This window comes from Notolepis coatsorum (genome assembly GCF_963971535.1).
Source record: "Notolepis coatsorum genome assembly, chromosome: 13".
NCBI lineage: Eukaryota > Metazoa > Chordata > Actinopteri > Aulopiformes > Paralepididae > Notolepis > Notolepis coatsorum.
Window position 1 is genome coordinate 125,923,982 of NC_140177.1, and position 18,895 is coordinate 125,942,876.

Here is an 18,895-nt window from a genome sequence, read left to right on the forward strand (position 1 = left end):
AGGTATTTAGCTTCTCCGTGCAAATCGGGTTGTTGTTTCAGATGTGAAAATGATCTGGTTTGTTGTGTTGAGAAACATCATGTGTGTTTATATGTACCGTGTACTCACAACTAAGGGGGTTAACTAACCTATAAAGCTATGCTTAGTGACAAATGAGTAAAGAATATTCTTTTCTCAGCCTGTAATGACAATGAACAGTGTGTTCACATATTAACAGGTTTTCCTGTTTTAACTGGCCGTATTAAGGGTAAAGTAGGAGGATTGTGTTTCCCCCCGGTTCCCTGGGGACTTCTTCATCCTCCTATCAGACATGTTGTTGCACTACATTGTGTCTTTGTGTGGTAGGGATGCGATGTAACCCTTAGCTTGATTGCTGAGGTTGTGCTAAGACTGCTGGAGAAACTTTATTTTCCTAAAAGAAAAGATTGTTTGGTCGCTATCGTGTGTGCTTAGCAAGGCCTGTGGCCGATACTAATCGAGAATTATGTATTCTCTCATTATGAAAAACGGCGTTCCTCTGTAGAGTGTTTTTGCCATTTTTTGTAGGTGATGATGGGTTGTGTGTGTCATGTGACCTACAACTGGGTTGGACTGGCCACAGAAGCACATGTGTAAGTTTGGTACCGGGGCTCTTGAAGAGCCCTCTCTATTCTGTGTTTTTTTCCTTAGTAAAAATCAGATAGCAGGTTAGCTCATGCGCTGTGTGAAGCTGTCAGACGCTTCATAGAGCTGACTATGACTGTGTCATACTCTCTTTTTGTCATTACATCGTATCATGGTGTGGGGTCGTAAAGGGGTGAACTGGTAACCTTTGCTCTCCCCCTTTTTTCGGTTGGTCAGGGGTATACCCCCTGTCCTTCAAGGTTCCTGTCACGTTGCGGTCCCGCACGTTACGGGGTGAGGGGGGGGGGAGGGAGTTTCATGGTCCCACGGCCTGGAATATTGGGCGTGTGCACCGCAGATATTCCCCCGCCATAAAGTACGTCACCGTGCGCGTCTCTGTTGGTAGGACTTCCGTGTGCTGTTCAGGTCCATGTGATGGATCTGTTTCGGGGGGTGGTCAGGGCTCCTCCTCACCAAGCTCCTATTCGGGCCTTCTGTGAGTTGGGACTCCTCCTTCCATGTGAGGGAGCCTCCTTCAGAGTACAGAGCCTCCTCCTCAGATTGTCAAGGTGAGTGGACCCTCTAGAAGGAGTCCTACTCTATTGTGTATGTATTCGATTCAATTCGATTATTGAGTGTGTATGGGTTCAGTGCCTCCTCCCCGGAGAGCCCTAAATCCAATTTTTTTACATGGCTCAAGGTGCAATATATTCTTTTCAATCTGTACAGCTCGCGTGGGAAGTCTCTCTGGGGATTCCCGTCTCCTTCCTATGGGAGGGTGGTGGGATGTAAAAGTGTGAACAATTTTTAACCCCGGCTGTGTAGACTGGGATACATACTGTTGGTGCTTCCTTCTTTTCTACTAAAAAGAGTTGGAGTTAGGAAGTGTCACACCCCTCTTGTCGTTCCCCATGGCGCCTTGGGGATTCAATGACAGGTCTAAATAGCCTGTTCATTGATGTGGGTGTGTCCCGACGCACGTATAGTGCTAGCTCGGGGTGTTCTGTAAACAGGCGACTGACTGGCACGCCTTGGTTGCTTGAGGTTAAAACGGCGTTTTTATAAAGCAACTGGGATGGAGGTTTTTCCTCTTCCGACGACCAAATCCAACGACCTGGTTTTTGTCATCGACGGATTCTCGTTCATGTCTGGGGGATGATGACGGAATGGATCTGAACATATGTAGAGGGGTCTCACGCCCTGGGGGTGGGCCACCGGGCGCGGTTCGCCCGAACGTCTGGGTGGCGCCTTCTTTTCATGTTTAAGATCAACACGCATATCTGCCCCTTCTCCTGGAGTAGGCATGTCGGTGTGGTTAGGGCACGGGACTGGTTCTGGTCACGCTGGTCCGGATCAGTTGAACTCGTTGTCCGCCGGGGATGCAGATCTGCTGTTCTGGTACCCTGAGGGACTTGGGCTTTTTTCAGGGGGAAAAATGCCAGGTTGGTCCGGGTGTCACAGGGTTAAGCACTATGGAGACCCTGGTTGGGTACGTTTTTTACTCAGCACTGTCGTAATGGCTTACGGCCATGCCAACCTGTACACGCTCGATCTCGTCAGATCTCGGCCGCTACACAGGTTGGTCCTGGTTAGTACTTGGTTGGGAGACCGCCTGGGAATACCAAGTACGGTGTGCTTAGGGGCTGGTTCTCCATTCTTTTTCGCTCCTCTCTCACGCATGGCGAAGAGGGGCCTGTTGGGGTGGTCTTTGACTTCCTCTGGTGACCCTGTGCTTCCCGTATCGCCGGGCCCGGTCCGAAGTAATGTTTCGTCGACCCGTAGGCCTGGGTTAACCCTTTTTTGAAAAACTGAAACACTTGTACTGCGGTATAGCCGGTGTATACCCGCAGGTGTGTTTGAGTTTTTTCTTGAGGGGTTAGGAACAACCACCGCATTGGGTAACACCAAGGTGGTTGATTCCCTGGTGTGTTGGAGCAGTGTCAACTCCCGGGTTCACCGTTTGAGGGTGCCCCTGCACGTTCATGACGTCTGCCAATCGTGTCAGCCTTCTCTGCCTCAACCCCTCTGGGTGGGTTTTTTTTAAATGGAGGCTTGGTCATGCAACACCGCCAGCTTCCGCCCCTTCCGCCGGGGCGGCTGTGTTCAGCTGTCCCCTCTGGCGCCTGTCTCGTCCGCAGTCTCCAGGCTAGGGTTAATAGCCTGTTGCCTGGTTTTTCCCCGGTGCGCTGCCTGCTTCCGTTGGTTAACCTTTTTTGTGTGCTTACGGCCATGCTGACTGCCTGTTCTGCAGGGTCAGTGTGCCAGGCGGTGTACTATTGGGGGGACAGGGCCCGTTCGGCTGAGGGGCCTTTGTCCGAATACGCTGGCGATGTGGGGGGGGGGGGGGGGGGTCACTAAGTGCCCACCTGGTGGGGTCTTGATGCTGGCATCATGGACTTCTCCGGGCCCCCGTTCCAGGGGGTCCAGTCCCTTTGGTGGGTCTGGGTCTTCCTTCGCGCTCCGCTGCTACGGCCTTGCCACGGGGTTGGGTTTGCCCTTGACCCCGTGATTCTGGGGGCAGTAACGAGGTTGTTCCTTCCGTTCGTTCCCGGGTGGCATGCGGGTTGTGCGTGTGTGTAGTCGTGGGGTCAAGCCACGGTCTGCTCACCCTGTGCGTTGAGTTGCTTGAGTGCCTCTTCGCACGGTCGGGTCCGTCGCCCTCCCGGGAAACCTCTAATAGGGGGGGTGCCCTCCATTAGGGGGGTTGGGGGGGCTCGGCCCTCCCTGTTCTGTTGGTTGTGGGGGGCCTTCAGCGGGGTGTATTTGTCGGCCGGTGGCTCCGCTCGGCCTCCCTATGTGCATGAGTGATGCCGACCGGATCCCCTAATGAAACAGAACGATAGGTTATGACTATAACCAAGTTCTGTTAATTAGGGGTGACGCTCGGCATCCGACGCCGCTGCAGCCCTTGACCTCACCTTGTGGTGAAAGCTTGGGAAGGAGGTGAGTGGGTGGCCCCACCCCTGCTTATATGGGTAAGCTGATAGGGGTGTGGTCAGACAAATATTGGGATTAAAGGTACACTGTGGTCTTTATTCAGTGCGCGTGTACGTGTGCGAGGACAGTGCATGAGTGATGCCGAGCGTCACCCCTAATTAACAGAACTTGGTTATAGTTATAACCTATCGTTAACTGTAGCTCAAACAGCAGTTAACTGTAGCTCAAACAGCAGTTAACTGTAGCTCAAACAGCAGTTAACTGTAGCTCAAACAGCAGTTAACTGTAGCTCAAACAGCAGTTAACTGTAGCTCAAACAGCTCAAACGGCAGTTAACTGTAGCTCAAACAGTGTGTGTGTGTGTCTCCCCACCGGAGTGGTTGAGCAGTGTGTGTGTGTGTGTGTGTGTGTGTCTCCCCACCGGAGTGGTTGAGCAGCGTGTGTGTGTGTGTGTGTGTGTGTGTGTCTCCCCACCGGAGTGGTTGAGCAGCGTGTGTGTGTGTGTGTGTGTGTGTGTGTGTCTCCCCACCGGAGTGGTTGAGCAGCGTGTGTGTGTGTGTGTGTGTGTGTGTGTGTGTCTCCCCACCGGAGTGGTTGAGCAGCGTGTGTGTGTGTGTGTGTGTGTGTGTGTCTGTGTGTGTGTGTGTGTGTCCCCACCGGAGTGGTTGAGCAGCGTGTGTGCGTGTGTGTGTGTGTGTGTGTGTGTGTGTGTGTGTGTCTCCCCACCGGAGTGGTTGAGCAGGGTGTGTGTGTGTGTGTGTGTGTGTGTGTCCCCACCGGAGTGGTTGAGCAGGGTGTGTGTGTGTGTGTGTGTGTGTGTGTGTGTGCGTCCCCACCGGAGTGGTTGAGCAGTGTGTGTGTGTGTGTGTGTGTGTGTGTGTCCCCACCGGAGTGGTTGAGCAGTGTGTGTGTGTGTGTGTGTGTGTGTGTGTGTGTGTGTCTCCCCACCGGAGTGGTTGAGCAGCGTGTGTGTGTGTGTGTGTGTGTGTGTGTGTGTGTGTGTGTGTGTGTGTGTGTGTGTGTGTGTGTGTGTGTGTGTGTGTGTGTGTCTGTGTGTGTCTCCCCACCGGAGTGGTTGAGCAGGGTGTGTGTGTGTGTGTGTGTGTGTGTGTCCCCACCGGAGTGGTTGAGCAGGGTGTGTGTGTGTGTGTGTGTGTGTGTGTGTGTGCGTCCCCACCGGAGTGGTTGAGCAGTGTGTGTGTGTGTGTGTGTGTGTGTGTGTCCCCACCGGAGTGGTTGAGCAGTGTGTGTGTGTGTGTGTGTGTGTGTGTGTGTGTGTGTCTCCCCACCGGAGTGGTTGAGCAGCGTGTGTGTGTGTGTGTGTGTGTGTGTGTGTGTGTGTGTGTGTGTGTGTGTGTGTGTGTGTGTGTGTGTGTGTCTGTGTGTGTCTCCCCACCCGAGTGGTTGAGCAGGGTGTGGGGCTCGTGGCCGTTCTCCGGCGGTGTGATGAGCTCCCAGATGAAGCTCTTGATGTTTTCGTCTCCGCGGTAGTGCAGCAGGCAGAAGACCAGGATGACGCGGCAGATGGTCTCCACGTCGCGCTCGCCCAGGCGCCGCTTGCACCGTGCGTGGGACAGGATGTCTCTCCAGCGCCCCCACCTGGAGGAGGAGGGGAAGGGTCGGAGGAAGGTCAGTGCAAAAGGAAAATGGAAAGTGTCTCCGGTAGAGATGAGTCGTGAGTTTCAACTGAACTAGAGTGCTTTTAGAATTTTTTGATTTGTCATTACTTGGTTACCGCTTAAGTACGTCCACCAAAATGCTAGCGCTTGTAAATGCTAAATGGCTACATTTATAAAACAGCTTTTATCAAAAGCGCTTTACAATTTGTTCCTCACATTTTACCCATTCACTCACACATTCACACACCGATGGCAGAGGCGACCATGCAAGGTGCCAACCTTGAAGAGAGAGACCTGCTGCAGACAGAGTGGAGGCAATATAATTATTACAATTGGTAACCGACTGACGATAAGAATTAAGCATCAGGTATATATTGGTATGCATTATTATAGCTGCTGCCATGCTTTTTAAGATGCATTCTGCAAATAGATTTCCCTAAACAAGTAGTCGAGCACTACCTGGAGTAATTCATGCGAGTACTCGAGTAATTCATGAGTACTCGAGTAATTCATGAGAGTACTCGAGTAATACTCGATCTGGGAAGACATTACTCGTGCTCATCCCTAGTCTCGACAGAGCCTTGATCTCTCCCTAGTACTCTATTCAAACCTTCTCCTCTCTCCATTAACACCATGTTAGAGCTGTCCCCGAAACCTGTTTTTAGGATTCGAACTTCGACAGGGTTTTTCGAATGGACCTTTGAACCATAATTTTTTATCATATGAGAGAGAGCGAGAGAGACTGACACTAACCCTCACTGTAGGAGAAATAAACCGGGGATAAAATCGGGGACCAGCTTGATTGACATTGTCAGCTAGACATTGTTAGTTTAGGTCATCGAACTGTGCTCCTAAATAATTTTTCCGGTTCAGTACTGCCAAGTCTTGACTTTAGACACATTGCGCACATTTATGCATATAACGTAGAACATATGCGCATATTTCTGCAGTCAAAAATGGTTATTAAAAGTAGTAGTACCTACTTACTGGTCATAGAAGGCTTCAATAACGTTTGGATGGTAATCCATTTTGTGAATAAATGTGTTGAAACATCTTTGTTGGCAGACGGCTCCTGCTATCTTAACGTTAGCAAGCTAAACGTGCATAGAATTTATTCATTTCCTGATGATGTATGACGGTGACCCCTCCTCACGTGACTCGTTGACTGTGTTGTGTCTGTGTGTTCGTGCGTGACTTTCGTGACGTTCAAATTATTGTAAACACAACATAGTACTGCGAGTTTATTTTTTTCTTAAAGCCGAGGTTCGAACCCATTAATTAAGATTAGAGTGCCAACGTAACGAACGGAGGTCCAAACCTTTGAACGTTTGGGCTCAGCCCTACCATTCCATTCCGTTCCATTCAAGTTTTAAAAAGGGCAGCGTCTTTCACTAACCTTTTCCTGACTTGAGACCATGGGGCCGTTCTAAGCAACTCCCATCCAATTCACAACTGGTGGCTAATATGTATGTTTCAGTTTGGTAGCGTGTGGAGGGCAGACAGTGGAGAAACGACAGTCCCACCAACCCGTAGACAAGCAGGTCTCATGTAGTCCCACCTACCAGGTCTCATGTAGTCCCACCTACCAGGTCTCATGTAGTCCCACCTACCAGGTCTCATGTAGTCCCACCTACCAGGTCTCATGTAGTCCCACCTACCAGGTCTCATGTAGTCCCACCTACCAGGTCTCATGTAGTCCCACCTACCAGGTCTCATGTAGTCCCACCTACCAGGTCTCATGTAGTCCCACCTACCAGGTCTCATGTAGTCCCACCTACCAGGTCTCATGTAGTCCCACCTACCAGGTCTCATGTAGTCCCACCTACCAGGTCTCATGTAGTCCCACCTACCCGTAGACAAGTAGGTGTTTCTCCACGCGGAAGCAGTCGGTACGGCCATAGCCGGTCCCGCTGTGGCGCTCTGAGCGGCGCGAGGCCCGGGACTGTCTGGAGTTGGTGGGCGGGTACTCGTCGTCGGTGTCCGGCTCAGAGATGTCGCCGCCCTCGCCCCGCAGCGTGGAGAACTGGCGGGTCTGCTTCCTCACCCTGGGCGTGTCGATGACCAGCGTGTTCTGTGGCGAGAGAGAGAAAATGGGATTCTCAAGATTTACAGATTTCAACCGTCTCTTAGCTTGTTAGTATATTGCGTGACCCGGCACAGAGTTTAGGGTCTTGTTGAGCCATCTGCAAAAGATTTTTTTTAAAGACATCACTTAAATCAGGCGGATACTTTTCAATCTATGTTTTTTTAACTTCAAAAGGCTTGAACAGTTTACAGTTCAACTTTGAGTTAAATCCCAGCATGGGAAATAATACTGCCGGACTATCTAACAATAATTAACATATTTACAAGTTGGATTACGTTTTGTAAATAAGGAGACGGATGGAAAAGATTCCAAAGCACTCAGTATTGACAATATCTCAATTTCTAACCATTTCTGAATTACGCAACATTTTGCAGTGAGAGGCTTAAAGTGGAAATGAAGCAGTGAGCAATGTGATCCTAGTTTGTTTGTTGTGTACCTTGTGTAAGACAGGGTTCTATAATCAAATGTGAAATCTATCTTATTTGTCTGAAAAATCAAATATAATATCCCTGTTTTCAACATGGGCGCCGCCATTTTGTTGCTGACGTCATGGCTGACGTCATGGAGCTTGTTTGGTGTATACACTGCTGGTTAGCTGCCTATAGTGAATGGGTCAGTCAGTAAATAAAATGTTGCCTACAAAACAACGGGACCGCGGTGGTTCTGTTTGTATTGCTCCTGGCTGTTCAAACTAATTTTACCATGTGAGAGAGAGGAAAGTTGGTTAATTTCCACAAACTACCAGTGAAAAAAACAGTGTTGTTGGCATGTTGGCTCAGGCTGGCTGCACTCAGGCGGCGTGATCAGCCTGTTGGACAGGGAATGAGGATCTGCAGAGAACACTTCATTGCCTCGGATTATGTTGTTGGGGGTGGAAGGTTTGTCCAGAAGACCACTAATCAGCTGAAGCCTGATGCGGTTCCCTCGGTCTTCGACAGACAGACCGGCGTTAGCTCTCGGGAGCGATCGCTAGCTAGTTGGCACCAGCCGGGGACCGGCGTTAGCAACCGGGAGCGTCGCGGAGCATTCAGCCTGCTGGCTACCTAGATCCACTTCAACCAGCCGAGCGTCGGGAGCTCCAGCAGCTTGTCGATGTGCTAATAGCCTGGAGCCAGCTACCGTTAGCTTGCAGAGGCTCCAGCACACCGACAAGCTGTGTAGCCAGCTACCGTTAGCTTGCAGAGGCTCCAGCACACCGACAAGCTGTGTAGCCAGCAGGCTGAATGCTCCGCGACGCTCCCGGTTGCTAACGCCGGTCCCCGGCTGGTGCTAACTAGCTAGCGATCGCTCCCGAGAGCTAACGCCGGTCCCCGGCTGGTGCCAACTAGCTAGCGATCGCTCCCGAGAGCTAACGCCGGTCTGTCTGTCGAAGACCGAGGGAACCGGAAACCCTGGTCTGCATTGCATTCCCCCCACCCCCCCCCCAACTAAGATTTAGGGTTGATACAACCATCATAATAATATTAATAATAACAATAACAATAACGATGTAATAATGTAAAAATTATCATTAAAAAGACCTGATTATGAGAGAAAAAAATTACGATGCATGGAATATTGTTGAGGCACACTAGTTACAACTATATTTCAAACAGGCACTCCATGTCAAAAAGGTTGCTGACCCCTGCGCTAGATTATCGATAGTATATGTGTACGTATGCACGCTATATAGGCGATCTGAAAAATCGCTTCTCTTATTTCCTGATCGCTCGCACAGCCACACACACACACACACACACACGGGAAAAGCTTATATCTCCGTGAAAACAGGTCTGATTATCCTAAGACTGATAAAATAGATTCCTTACCCGAGATCAGATGTTATCCAAAAAGATTATTCCAATTCCTGATCGCCATTCCAAATATCGATCGCTTTTATTGATCCAACGCTACATACTGGACATATGTATTCCACGCTGTTCTGAGGGTCCACAATGAATCCGATCGGCTCGGGTTACATGCCTGAAGTAAAATGTGGATTCCGGATTTTTCTTTTCTCATCCATTTTCATTGAGTCCATTCCAAAATGGTGCATTACCATCTGGGAGACGATAGGGGTGGTTTTTTCACATCTGAGCTCCTACAGGGGCTGCTGTACCAACGGGAGACTCGGTTGATGAAATATGAATTCAGATCGCTAATAAAAAAATGAAGCGCTAATACACGTCATCGGCACTCAGGCATTGGGCTGATAAAACTAGATATGACGTCCCTGGCACTGAAAGTGTTAACAAGCGGAGTTAGCTGGTGGAACCGTGGGGGGGGGCTAGATGGTGCAGTGTCACATACAGTTTTTACCAGGCCCTCAGATCTGCCGACAAGGGTCTCCTAACCACCCGTAGGTCCAACTTCAAGTCCTTAGCCTTCCACGACTCACTCTCTTGCCTTGTTTGTTTTGACGTGTTGTTCTGTTTCTTTGCTAGTCTGTTGTTTATTTCCAGTTTATTTATACTTCAGGAGTACTTTCTTTTTTTTGTTTGCTATGCGACCCACGCTACGCTACAGCTAAGCTAAGCACTTTGGTTGACAAGTTGTCATGTTTAAATATGCCATTACAAATACATTTAATTGATTTGATTGATTGATTACCTTCCTGTTGATGGAGTCGAAGTCGATGTCCGCCTTCTTGGCCCACTTCTGCCAGAACTCGGGGTCGTCGATCTGGATGTCGTTGCGGTTCTCGGAGGCCACGAAGCTGGCCTTGGAGAAGGTGGAGCCCTTGCCCTCGCTCTCTATGGTGATGGTGGTGGCCCGGCGCTGCAGGATCTGGTCGATGTCCTCCTCGCAGAAGCGGTTGCCCTCGTCGTTCTCGTCCATGATGGCGGCGTAGGCGCCCTTCCTCAGCAAGTCCTCGATCTCCTTCTTGGAGAACTGCTGGACCGGCTGACGAGGACACACACAAGCGTCGTAGATGCAAGAGCATTATTGCACTGGTCGTACACAAGGTGCCATGCCTTATGAACCACCACTAGGGGCAGAGTGGGTAACCATGAGTGAGTGAGTGAGTGGCATCGGCAATCTACAAGATACTTTGCATCAAGTCATGCTCAAGTTCAATTGTCAGATTTACCACAGCAGGTAATAGACCTGTTTTTTTTAAAGATAACACAAATATTTCATCTAGAAGCAGACAGAGAGGGTTACAATATGCAGTGGAAAAGTACATTCATGAGATACACATTTACAGAAAAGAAACCATTAAAATCGAGGCCAAATGCTACCACTCGCAACTGAAAAGTGAGAAACCCCACAGGCTCTATCAATGTTGCTGATGACAACACCATCATGGAGCAGTGTTGTTCGTGTATTGCAGGGTAAGTAATTTCTAACACATTATTACCTTAGACTTCCATGGTGATGCAAGCATTAGCTATAGATAACGTTAGCTGAAACCAACATTGCAATCTGGTTAGAAGTGGTGGAGAGAATAAGGGCTAGCATATGAATTGTAGTGCCTGGTTAGAAACGAATGAAAATGGATGGATTATCCAAGTGGGGTCCTGGGGGGGAGAGCGAGCGAGAGCTATGTATGTATTGTATTGGATAGCAAGTATTAGGTAGATATCTCGTAAACTACATTTATATTGATTCAAATGGAATGTATAGTCCTGTGATTTACTTTGGATATTTACTGTTAGTGCTTGTGTGTCTAATTTTAGGTTATGTTTAAAAAATTAAAAAATAAAATACAAAAAAAAGATAACGTTAGCTAGCTAGCTACTCTCAAGCATTACTTACAGTTGACTTGATTGAAGATTGACGATAATCCATGATTACTACTATTGCTGATACATTTTAGTTTAGGCTAGTGGTCCAACGCAGTATACGAGCTCTCTCACTCACCTGGTATACTGAGTGGGTGAGGCAGGGCTAAAGTCAGGCAGACATTGGATTTGCATATGTCAAAGCCACTGTGTAGGCCAGTAGCTAGACCCCACAGCTGTGTCATTTATGTAACGTTAGTGACAGGCAGGCTACATTAAAGTAGGTTGCACCAGGTTCAATGAGTAGCCTAGTCCCACTGCACTGGGGAGCTATATTCAAGTAGCAGCTAGTACGAGCAGTGTTCTCAAACAGTAGCCTATTTCTTTTCTCCCCTTCTCATTTCTGTTGAAACCATAGGGCACCAGGGTACTGTGCACACATCATTGGGCTCATGTACAGTTTAGACATTTCTCGTGCCCAAAATGAAGACACTGCCTCATGTACAAGTCGGCCACAGCAGTGGCATAAACCCAGAGGGAAGAAGGTAGCAGGCCAGCCTATAACCTCTGCAGTGGTGGCAAAAGCCAAACTGAACCGCAAACGGAGACCAGCAATCCCCACCTACACTCCTAACAGGTAGTTTCAAAGCACAATAAAAACACAGATACATTTGGTAATAAAGGCAAAATGGTGCTCATTCAGTTTATTGAAAAAATAATTTTGCACCATCATGCAGTTTGATGTGAAAGAATAATAGTGTGTTGACGACGTCTTTACAGCATCTCGCGCCACTCAACAAAACTGCTAACATTATCGATAGCAAATGAAAATCTGTTATGCAAGAATAGCAGGTCTGATAAATGTTGCTTTCGCATTTCACTTAGACCAGGTGGGAAAATAATTAAAACACTTTATTTTTATTTATATTTTTTTTCTTCATGATTTTAAGTCAGAAAAACCGGAAATCCGGTTAAAAACGGAGAAATCACATCCCTGCCCAATGAGCAGGCTAGCACCTTGCATGGCATCTGGCTGCCATTGCTCTGTGAGTGCATGTGTGAATTGGTGAAGGAGAGGCAATTATAAAGCTCTGTGCCGGTAGGAAAGCGCTATATATGTGCAGTCCATTTCCCATTCCCAAAGTACCACATATTTTCAAAACAAATGTTTATTTTAATATATTATAATCTCCAAATGTAATAACATCTGTATTGAACACTGAACAAACAGTATACATTTTTTAATTTTTAATTTCCAATTTTCTACAATAATTAGTTTGGAAGCCTGGGAAAGTCTTCAGAGAATAGTGAATCATAGTTGTTGTCATCATCTTGTCTGAAATTGTTTACGTTAACTATGTTGTCTTGGAGGTCAGGGTCACACTTCCTTTTGTCATTGACTTTAATTGTTGTCTTAGTTGAAGCCTTGGAAAGTCTTCTTCACTGAATAGCAAAGGTATGTTCATGCATGCTCATAAGAGATTTGATTTTGTTTGTCAAAAAAAGATTATATATGTTTTTTTTAACACTTTGACTGCCGGGACACGTCTTTAGACGTCTTTCCTGGCCATGCTAAAGTTGCCGGGGGACGCTGTACAGCGTCCTTATATCAATATTTCAAAAATCTGCGATCGGATTCATAATGTCCCTCCGCTGGCCTGAGATCTACCAGCAGGACCCACTGAGCTCTCTGGCGGTTCAGGAGCGCGCAACCGCTTAACAGGAAGCGCAGTAGAGGTTGTGCTAGACGTCCGTATTGCTTCCGGCCACTCGGTATAGGTTCCGGCACTCTAGCTCGTCACTCTACATAGCGATCGATTGCCAATAACTCGATAAACAACATGATTTGGACGTATATACCATTATACAAGCTGGAGATGGACCGGGTAATAATATATCCCATAATGATAAAATTTCTGCTCGACGATGATCGCCCAACGGCGCGCGGAGACTGGGGTGAGTTTCAGCGTGTAACGTTACCATCTTCGATACTAACTGCTTTTATCAACATTTGACCCACATTAGATGATTGGTATAACGCTGCCCACGGAATTATAAACGCCCCCTCGCCCATCCGGTCAACATCAGATGACGTGTAGTAACTTCTAGAAGTACGTCTAGTTGGAATTTTTTATATCGCGCTGATTGCCATCAAACTGTATTTCATCATCAATATAATGCATTTGGGGCTATATATCACGTTCTGGAGAAAGCTGCAGAAAGAGATGAAAACATACTTATACATTAGACCATACTTTACTATGAATATGTGAATGAAAAAGTTTAACGTTGCTACACAATGAACAATACATATAGGACTTTGAATGGGCCCTAATAATGACAATGTAGCAATAGAATTTAAAAAGTTATAGCCCTGCAAAGAAGGGGACTTTCTCCATAGACAAATAGCGCTGGCAATCTATGGTATATCATTAATTTAACCCAAGGCAACCAAAGTGTTAAGATGACACGGAATGTAATGACAGTTAGAATGTCCTGTTATGTTGTCATGTATAGCCTACTGTTGTCTCTTTTCTTCCATCATTACTAGGGATGGGTACCGAATTCGGTTCTTTTGAGGTACCGAACCGAAACACGTCGGTACTACCGAGTATCGATTCAAGTGAGATACCAAAAAAAATAAAAAATAAAATAAAAATTACTTTTTTTTTTACCTTTTTCTTTTCATGTCAACGTTCACACGCACAATATATGCTTACCTAGGATTTGACTTGATTCAACAACAAAGCAGTTGGAGCAATGGAAAGCCAAAAACGGTCGAAATAGTAGTTATTTGAAGTTAGGATTTTTTTTTCACGACTGAGGTAGGTAAATAATTTTTTTTTAGACTAAAGTACCGAAAAAGGGTACCGTTGGGTACCGGTATCGATTCACAGGTATCGGTACCGGTACCGTATCGGTTCAAAAGTGAAAGGTACCCATCCCTAGTCATTACAGGAATTTGTTCAAAAATGTTATACTGTTCTGTTATTATTGTTGATGATGTTGTGTTGTTATTGTTGAAAATTGAAAAATTCAAATTTGGTTGCCAGCCGGATATGACGATTTATCGCTTGGATGCCACCATGTTAATCAAGTCAAGTCAAGAGTTTTATTTGTCACGGCATTAGTGTTGTCAAAAATATCAAAAAATCGATACATATCGATTCTGAATATTTAAAAAAACGGTTTCAATACTAATTTCCCGAAATATCGATATTTAATTATTCATAAAAAAAATTATAAGGAAGTTGCATTGTTCATTTCAATACCTGTAATAGTACAGTAGTCCACACACACACACACACACATGTGCATTCAGTTAAGTCGGAATATGACTGTAATACAAACAGTTCAGTTTGTCAGGTACATGCAACACAGATTACAGTGTTTACATCTGTCTGCTTGAGAAAATACCATGTTCATGCAAAAAAAAAAAAAGTGTGTTGTGTGTGTGGCTGCTAGTGTGTCAGGTGTGTTGTGTGTGTGCTCATGTGTGCTTGTGTGTGGAGAGTTCAGTGTTCAAGGCTCTGATGGCCTGGGGGAAGAAGCTGAGCCGAAGTCTCTCTGTCCTAGTTGCTGGTGTTCGCAGGTGTTTGCCTGACCGCAGCAGCTTGAACAGGCTGTTGTTGGGGTGGTGAGGGTCTTTCATTATTCTGCAGGCTCTGGATTTGCACCTCTTGTTGTATAGGACCTGCAGGGGTGGTAGTGCAATACCCGTGGTACGCTCGGCTGAGCACACCACTCTCTGTAGGGCCTTCTTGTCCTGTGCCGTGCCGTTTCCATACCAGGCAGTGATGTTTCCAGTCAAGATGCTCTCTACAGCTCCGGAGTAGAAGGACTGGAGTATCTTCCCAGATACTCTGAACTTCCTTAACTGTCTCAGGTGGTAGAGGCGCTGCTTCGCCTTTTTTATGACTGAGTCTATGTGTGTTGTCCATGTCAGGTCTTCTGAGATGTGGACCCCCAGGTACTTGAAGCTGCTCACCCTGTCCACGGTAGCCCCGTTTATCCTCAGTGGTGTGTGTGTCCCCTGCTGTCTCCTCCTAAAATCCACAATCAGCTCCTAGGTTTTACCAATGTTCAGGAGAAGGCTGTTGTCCTGGCAACAGCGTTCCAGTACCTCAACCTCCTCCCGGTAGGCCTTCTCGTCGTTGTCCGAGATCAGCCCCACCACCACTGTGTCGTCCGCAAACTTCACTATGAAGTTGGAGCTGAACTTGGCCACACAGTCATGTGTGTATAGTGAGTACAGCAGGGGGCTCAGAACACAGCCCTGGGGGGACCCGATGCTCAGGGTGATGGTGTTGAAGGTCTGACCCCCCACCCTGACCGCCTGGGGCCTTTCACTCAGAAAGTCCAGTATCCAGGCGCTCAGAGCGGAGCTCAGACCCAGCTCGATCAGCTTGTCCACCAGTCTGGTGGGGACTATGGTGTTGAACGCTGAGCTGTAGTCAATGAACAACAGTCTCACATAGCCCCCCTTCTGGCGGTCTAGGTGAGAGAGGGTGCTGTGCAGTACTTGGGAGACCGCATCATCAGTGGACCTGTTTGGCCTGTATGCAAATTGCATAGGGTCCATATCACTGGGGAGGGAGGCACAAATGTGATCCTTGACCAGCCTCTCGAAACATTTCATGGCCACAGAGGTGAGTGCCACCGGTCTGTAGTCATTGAGACCTGTTGGGGAGGATTTCTTTGGTACCGGGATAATGGTAGACATCTTGAAGCAGGCAGGGACCACTGATTCTGCCAGGGATAGATTAAATATGGTGGTGAACACAGGGGCTAGCTGTTTAGCACAGGACTTAAGTATGCGTCCTGTTATTCCATCTGGGCCAGCAGCCTTCCTAGTGTTCACCTGCATAAATGCTCTTTTCACACCGTGTTCCGTCAATGAGAGAGCGTCCCCGCCCCCCCGCGGATGCACACCCCCCCCCCCCCCTCCACAACAGCCGGCGCGCCAGTGACGTCACTAGCCGGTGAGCTAGCGTCGCCACTGTTTACACCAAACCGAGCGTAGAAGGAGTTGAGTTTGTCTGCGAGAGAGGCGTCGTCGCTCCCCATTGAGGGGGCGCTGACTTTGTGAGAGGACGAGCACATTTGCGAACGCATAAACTATCTTAAATTATGGCTATGTGTCTAATACAGCCGTCGCTTATCAATGACTTGCTTGCAGTCAACATGTACGAAACGGATTGTTTTTTCATCAGTACATTTCCGTTTTATACCGTTTTGAATACGAGTATAGTTTAAGATTTCTAGTTGTAACTGAGGGGTACAATTCCCTGACTGTATTGATAAGTATGGTATTATTAAACCACTACCTCTTGTACTTTAACTTCTGGCCATCCAGTACATGATATAGATATGATGAACACTTTCCCACCTGATGAAACGAAGTCCACACAAATGTATAAATCGAATATTTTATATAGCAAAGGGTATATACAACGTTCACTTAATGACATTTATGATTTGAAATGCACTTGTATGGCAAATGAGTATTCGTAGGTAAATCAACATTGAATGTCCAATCTCTGGTTACGCAGGGAGTAAGTATACAACCCGGTTCTTTAGGGAACTATAGCGATGGTACTTAAATGATTATAGCTGGATACACTAAGGGGGGGGGGGTCCCGCTGGTTGTAAGACAGTAGGGGGGTTAGAAGAGCCGCTGGCGGTATCCCATCTGGCCGACGATTTCTTGGGAGAATTCAGAGTCCTGAACACGATGCCCACAGAACCTCGGTCCGCAGATGAATACAGCTGGACCCTCTGGTGGACGGTAGCTGCCGGTCCACAGATGAAGAGACGTGAGGCGACCTCACTCTGGGTAGAGCGCCGTCTCACCTGGACTCCTCTCCGGGGGTAGTTCCAACACTCAGCAGTGTTGGCCGTTATCCATGGAATAATCAAAGCACCCAAAGCATGTAGATAATCCAAGCCGTGGAAGGCTCGCCGTCGTCCGGGTAAAGTAATCCAATGTACAGGTCCACTCGTCCTGGCCCGGAGCTCCTCGGATGCAAGCACCACACGTGGTCTGCCCAGCCTGGTTAAGACTCCAGATAACGTCAGGAACGATGGGGGTGCTGCTCACTTTATAACTCTAACCGAACGATGCACCATACATAATAGACTATTATTAACTTAATAGAAATACGTCCAACTCGACGGTATAGTGCCAAACTATGACAATTCAACTATTAATCCACACGATGTCTCAATGCCTATTCTGAGGCCAAGTAGGCCGTACTGCACCACACGTGCGTCGTGGGTGAGGCTTTGCGTCTGTTACTACGTTGGAGGGTAAAGAACTAATGGACTAAAAGAAAGTTCTACTTTACTTGCGCCATATATATATGCGCTGTGAACAAATAGTACCATTCGTATTTCGCCAGACGTATTCCTACGCGGAACCGGGCTTGCCACGACATGTTGGTCGGCACGATTGAACTTGAACCTAGGGGTATGGCTGCTGGCGCCAGGTTCTCGTCCAATGGTAGAATGAAACTATTATGGGCTGTTAGTAGACTAAAGGGATATTCAGTGCATATTGTACAAGGAATATACAGGGGATATCAAACGATATACAAATACTATTAAATATATATCCATAAATAAATATATATATTCGGTTTAATCTGATCCTTCACAACACTAGTGATTCCAGAAAAATCAGCAAAAATAACCCAAAACTGGTCAAATAGATTCCTTACCTCAGATCAGATGTTCTGCAAAAAGATGAATCCAATTCCTGATCGCCATTCCAAATATTGATCGCGTTTATTGATCCAATATTATTAGTCTGAAACGCATGATCCAAGCTGCTTCCAGCCTCGCCAGTGAATGTGGTAACACGACACTGCTTTCCAGAGGTGGGGAAACCCTTAGATGGGAGGCCGAAGGTCTCTAGAGGCTTCCGTTAATGAAATGATTGATCTGGTTAAACAGACTATATGTTATTGTAATATGAACTACATAATATACTATAATAACACATTTCCGTTTGTTGGCAACGGTTGTTGGGTCATATCTTTATGAAATTAATGTGTTGATAAGATAAAAACTACCTACGTTTGTGAAAAGGGGCGTTGCTGCGGAACCAATCAAAACGCATTACAACGTCAGGTGACTTGATTTCTCCCAATGACATTCTTCAAGCCCTGGAACCAGGAAGTAAATATTGCTACTCGTACTGGATAGCTCTGCATTCGGTAAGCTCTCAATTCATTACTATTACTATTGAAATGCATTTTTACTTAACTTTACAGCATTATTCAAACGTGATAGGAAGTTATGAGTCATCAGCAGTTTATATGTTGTCCGTTTTGACGTCTGATTACACATTGGAAAATATTGTAGCCAGCTCACAAAGACTAACGTTACTAACGTTAGCATTTTAACTTTCTCAGATAGCAATCTAACATTACGATAGTGTAAATCAAACAACTCTAACCCAATACTAATAATAGTAACTTGTTTCACATTCTTGCTGTGTGTTACACTATGGTAATAGCGGTCTTTGTTGTTGCCTGTGACGTTAAAAATTTTACGTTGTCACAACCGTTACATGTACAAAATATACTGTCTCATATACTCTTCCAATATATAAATATACATATAAATATATTGTTTTAGATGCTGTTGTCAGTCACTATGAATTACAAATGGGGGGCCCTGACAAGACAAACAAGACAAACGTCTTTCTCTGGTCTGCCTCCCCTTAACAATTGTGTGTATTGAGCTGTACTGTACTGTACCCATTCTGCAATCTGTTAATAACGTTTTCAATCAATCAATCAATCAACATTTATAACACAATAACAAGTGTGAAAATAACATGTTATTTATTTTAACAGTAACATGTATTACAAAAACATATTCCCTGTTGTCCCAAATTACTGCTCCTTAATGATGATGATTCTTTAGCTTGGCAGGAAGTA

General features: G+C 46.6%; 1 protein-coding gene across 4 annotated transcripts in view; it reads right to left on the minus strand.

Annotated features, from left to right (window-relative positions):
- chd8 (chromodomain helicase DNA binding protein 8) overlaps nucleotides 1-18,895 on the minus strand; it is a 202,305-nt gene that overhangs the window by 54,125 nt on the left and 129,285 nt on the right. For all 4 annotated transcript variants that reach the window (XM_084328043.1, XM_084328042.1, XM_084328041.1 and 1 more), the window contains exons 23-25: nucleotides 9,835-10,128; nucleotides 7,010-7,230; nucleotides 4,937-5,139 (exon numbers count right to left, since the gene is read on the minus strand). In XM_084328043.1, the coding sequence (XP_084184169.1) occupies nucleotides 4,937-5,139; nucleotides 7,010-7,230; nucleotides 9,835-10,128 (718 nt within the window). The remainder of the gene's footprint in view (nucleotides 1-4,936; nucleotides 5,140-7,009; nucleotides 7,231-9,834; nucleotides 10,129-18,895) is intronic.